Source organism: Coffea eugenioides, unplaced genomic scaffold (assembly GCF_003713205.1).
Source record: "Coffea eugenioides isolate CCC68of unplaced genomic scaffold, Ceug_1.0 ScVebR1_2492;HRSCAF=3526, whole genome shotgun sequence".
Lineage (NCBI taxonomy): Eukaryota > Viridiplantae > Streptophyta > Magnoliopsida > Gentianales > Rubiaceae > Coffea > Coffea eugenioides.
In genome coordinates this window covers 24,645-28,779 of record NW_020862984.1, presented here as the reverse complement: position 1 = coordinate 28,779, position 4,135 = coordinate 24,645, and the positions used below count along the sequence as shown (strand labels likewise).

At 39.0% G+C, this 4,135-nt stretch overlaps 1 protein-coding gene across 3 annotated transcripts; it reads left to right on the top strand.

The window, feature by feature from the left end:
- The first annotated feature begins 461 nt into the window (after positions 1-461).
- Positions 462-3,609, top strand: LOC113756800 (myb-related protein 2-like). Of its 3 annotated transcripts, none has more exons than XM_027300341.1 (7): positions 462-604; positions 687-909; positions 996-1,072; positions 1,488-1,545; positions 1,638-1,707; positions 1,788-1,857; positions 2,502-3,609. In XM_027300341.1, the coding sequence occupies exons 2-7, from the start codon at positions 702-704 to the stop codon at positions 3,261-3,263; spliced, it is 1,245 nt and encodes a 414-aa protein (XP_027156142.1). In that variant the 5' UTR covers positions 462-604; positions 687-701; the 3' UTR covers positions 3,264-3,609. The 3 variants fall into 3 exon arrangements, with proteins under 3 accessions (XP_027156142.1, XP_027156143.1, XP_027156141.1); XM_027300342.1 differs by having other exon boundaries at positions 1,635-1,707; positions 2,520-3,609; XM_027300340.1 differs by having other exon boundaries at positions 1,635-1,707.
- Positions 3,610-4,135: the final 526 nt, after the last annotated feature.

Below are 4,135 nucleotides of genomic sequence, written 5' to 3'. Positions count from 1 at the left end.
AAACGAGAAGATGGTTTTGAAGCTCTCAGGACATCATAGATAGTGGATTCCTCCAGTCAATATCAAATAAAATTCCACTATTAGTTCTGAGAATAAGGTTCCCAAACTTTGCCTGAAGGAATATGAATTAACAGTAAAAAACTAGTGTGGTGGATCTATTCTTGTACCTATTGTAAGGTGTAAAGAGTTCTGTCAAGTTGTGGTACGTAGGAATATAAAATGGCAGTGCTGCTGTCTATGAACAGGAGGAGTTGCATGAATGGACCCACGAATGCAGAGATCTGGAAGGGCAAGATTTCTTTTTCAGTCACTGGAGAGATTGGACTGGGTCCAGCATTTAGATGGCCCTACCAAAGATTCTGTGCCTCACTTGAAACCCCTTCCTACCTCTCTCATTCCTCGTTTGCTTATAAGGAGACCTCAAACACATCGTTTGTCTCTGAGAAATGGTCAAAGAAAAAAATAGATTGATAAGAGCTGTATTAGACAGCTCCCTTTACCAAGTTTCAGCGGTTAAAGTTAATATTGTACCGTATAGGACAGAATCATAATTCATATTTCAAGTGTTGGAGCAGATTGGGCCAAGCAACATCGAAGTTTTCAGGTAAACTTACAAGTTTTCATAGAAAGAGCTGATTTCCTTTATATTCTTACAAAGAAGCTGATGGTAAATTATCACCTTGAAGACAAGATATTAGGAGATGTATCATCACCACCAACAAGGAAAAAACATCCACTCTTCCTCAAGAATGCCTATTCCTCCTGAAAGACATCTGTTCCTGCAAGGTGGGAATGGCCCTGGAGATTCGGGACTTGTTCTTTCAACTGATGCTAAGCCAAGACTAAAGTGGACTCCAGACCTTCATGAGCGATTCATAGAAGCAGTTAATCAACTTGGAGGAGCAGACAGTAAGGGCATGCAACATCTAAAGTTCAAGCAGCTTGAAACTAGACCATGTTCAACCAGCTAATATGGTTTATTCTTTTTGTTGCAGAAGCAACTCCAAAATCAGTTCTGAAACTAATGGGAATTCAAGGCCTAACCTTGTATCATTTAAAGAGTCATCTACAGGTAATGAGATGATCAATGCTTGCGTGATAGTAATACATATCAAATACATTGTTTGAAAATAGTATCCAACAAATTAGACCTCCTGTTATTTGCTACCCGTCAGATATTACCTATTCCTAGCTAATTTAACATTTTGAGTCGATAGATTGCATTAAGCGCCATAAATCTTAAGTACATAGACTTCATGGAATACCAATTAGTACGCATTGTACAAGGCAAAGAACATACTGCGGATACCTCATTTTTTGTTTGTGAAAACCTTTACCAGGAACTGAGCTTTAATGGAACATCCAGTCCTTTTTAAAGTTATTACCACAATTTTGTAATTTTGAAACCTATGAGGTTGTAGGCTTCTAGGTGACTTTGTAATTTCATGGTGGCAAAATCTTTACTAACTTCCACATTCTGCTGGCAGAAATATAGACTGAGCAAGAATCTCCATGGGCAAGCTAATTGTGGAACCAATAAAGCCGGTAAGCTGCTAAAAAATTCTCCTGAAAGTATTTTACTATGAAACCACTTGTTGAATGTAAAATGTAATTTGGCGAAAAAATGCTTGCAGCAGCAGGAGATAGGATACCTGAGACAAATGCAGCAAGCATAATTAACCCAAGCATTGGATCTCAGGCGAATAAGTAAGAAAAATCCATTGCATGTTCTTTTACTTCCAGAGTATAGAATGTTAAGGTGTTCTGATTATGAATCGTTAATACAGAAACTTACACATAGGCGAAGCAATACAGATGCAAATTGAAGTGCAGAGAAGGCTGCATGAACAACTTGAGGTAAGAATGATCATGTTTCTTTTCCTCAGAGTAACCACAGTTACAGTTCTCATATCATGACCAACGATGCATGAATCACATCATTTCCAAATAGTCCTGGCCACGTCAATCCCTTGATGCCCTCAAATTACGAAGTTATTATGCAATAGCCTAACAACTTTTTCCAGCTCCAACCACTGGCAAAACAGTGTCACTAATAGCACATCTCCCAATGTCTTACAAGACATTCAGCCATCGAAACACTTTTTACATACTAGTCATGAAAAAAACATTAGGGGAAATATAGCCTAAAACAACCAGAAGTAAAGAAAAATCGGTTTGTTTTTTTTTGCCTTTTTCCTTTTTTTTTTTTTTTGGTGCAGCTACCAGCATTTCATTCACAAAAGAACAAACACCTCACCAGTTTACATAATTCTGGAAGCTAATAGTTTATGAACATCATGATTGAAATTAATCTGATGGTTTCAGGAAGTCCGAACATACCAATTAAATGGATACAGTCTAAAACTTTTAGCTTTTCTAGAAATAACGATCAAATATGCAACCCCAAAATGGACATGGTTTCTTTTGATATAGCTTGCAGTTGCATAATGAAGAATCTTTTTTGACAGCATTATAAGTATGTCCCTTCTGAACTGATATAGGTTCAACGACACTTACAGCTCAGGATAGAGGCTCAAGGAAAATATTTACAGGCGGTGCTGGAGAAAGCACAGGAAACACTTGGCAGACAAAACTTGGGATCCGTGGGTTTAGAGGCTGCCAAGGTTCAATTATCTGAACTCGTCAGTAAAATGTCCGACCAGTGCCTGAATTCAGCATTTTCAGATATGAAAGAACTGCCTGGATCATGCCCCCAGCAAACTCAAACGCCCCAGCCAACAGATTGCTCGATGGACAGCTGCTTGACCTCATGTGAAGGTTCCCTGAGGGATCAAGAGATGCACAACAATCAAATGATGTTAAGACCGTTAAATCTGAGAACAGATATGGAGTTCAATAACATGAACAATGAGGCCAGCCTGCAGCATGCTGAACGTAGATGGTGCGACGACCTGATGAAAGAGAAGAGGAAGCTTGTTTCAACGATGAACGAGGAAGCGGAAAAGGCATGTGCTGCTGAGAAAAACATTGGCAACTTGTCCATGAGCATTGGGCTTCAAGGAGGAAGATGGAACAGCCACCACAGCTACTTAGAGAAAAGAGGCAGAGAGGCAGAAACCGAAATCAAATTCTTTGATCAACCTCACAATAGATATGGTCCCATTCCACCCGAAACTCAGAGGCCTTCAGAAGAGTATAAACTGCCCTTCTTTGCACCTAAGCTCGATCTAAACACAGATGACGGTGCAGATGCAGGTTCGAGGTGCAAGCAGTTCGACTTAAATGGTTTCAGCTGGAGTTGAGAGGCCCAAATTTCATGGAGAAAAGGATTTGTTGGAGTGGCGCTCTGATTTTTGATTATACCAGATCGAGAGCATAGAGTTCAAGCTGGCCTGGCTTAGGAAATGTATGTTGTATGCATGTGAAACAAGCAAAAGCTTCAATATATGCCAAGAAATTGATAGCAAAATCAGATCTCTGCATCCGTTACATGACTTCTTAATCTATCTATTACTTGATCAACGGCTCACAATTATCATCGGCGCGAACGTAGAATGGCGTCTTGATGGAGCTGCAATTTTTTTTTTCTGCCTCTTCTTCCCGTACTTCGGCATTACTGTACGGCTTAAAGCACAAAAGGTTTGGCAACTAATTAAAGTCTTAGGTCGATACATTTCTTTCATTTTTATCCCCAATGTATATGTATGTAATGTATGTATCAGATAATAGTTAAAAGACCGTCAACCCAATCACTAAGCTATGCGCAACTTCGAAATTTTGTTAGCAAAACTCTCTGTTCTGAATATTCATCCTACACTTAGTTACCAAGCACTCCCTCGTACAAACAACTACCACTGCTACTTAAAAAAGTTTTGTGTTGTTCTTTCTTTTCTTTCTTTGAAAAAAGAAAAATACAAAGTCAGATTCGAGGGGTAAAACACCCAGTGGCAAGCCCATCGATCCAAAGGGCAAGATTCATACCCAGAAGTTCTCAATCCTGAATAAAGATTCAGCTTTCATTCCCACCCAAAAAAAAAAAAAAACTTGCATTATTAGTATTATTATTATTCTTATTAAAGGAGAAAGAGCTACTTTTTTTTTTTTTCTTTAAATAGAAAGAGATGTCAAGTAAGGGGGACGGAACTTGAAGAGCGAAGCGAGCCGCGTTAGCCTA

What these genes read in the sequence shown, in the direction of transcription:
- LOC113756800 (XM_027300340.1), top strand. Translation starts at nt 702, where the DNA reads ATGTATCATCACCACCAACAAGGAAAAAACATCCACTCTTCCTCAAGA. An exon ending in TCAACTTGGAGGAGCAGACA is followed by an intron (nt 910 to 995) that starts GTAAGGGCATGC and finishes TTTTTGTTGCAG; the next exon opens with AAGCAACTCCAAAATCAGTT. An exon ending in GGCTGCATGAACAACTTGAG is followed by an intron (nt 1,858 to 2,501) that starts GTAAGAATGATC and finishes GAACTGATATAG; the next exon opens with GTTCAACGACACTTACAGCT.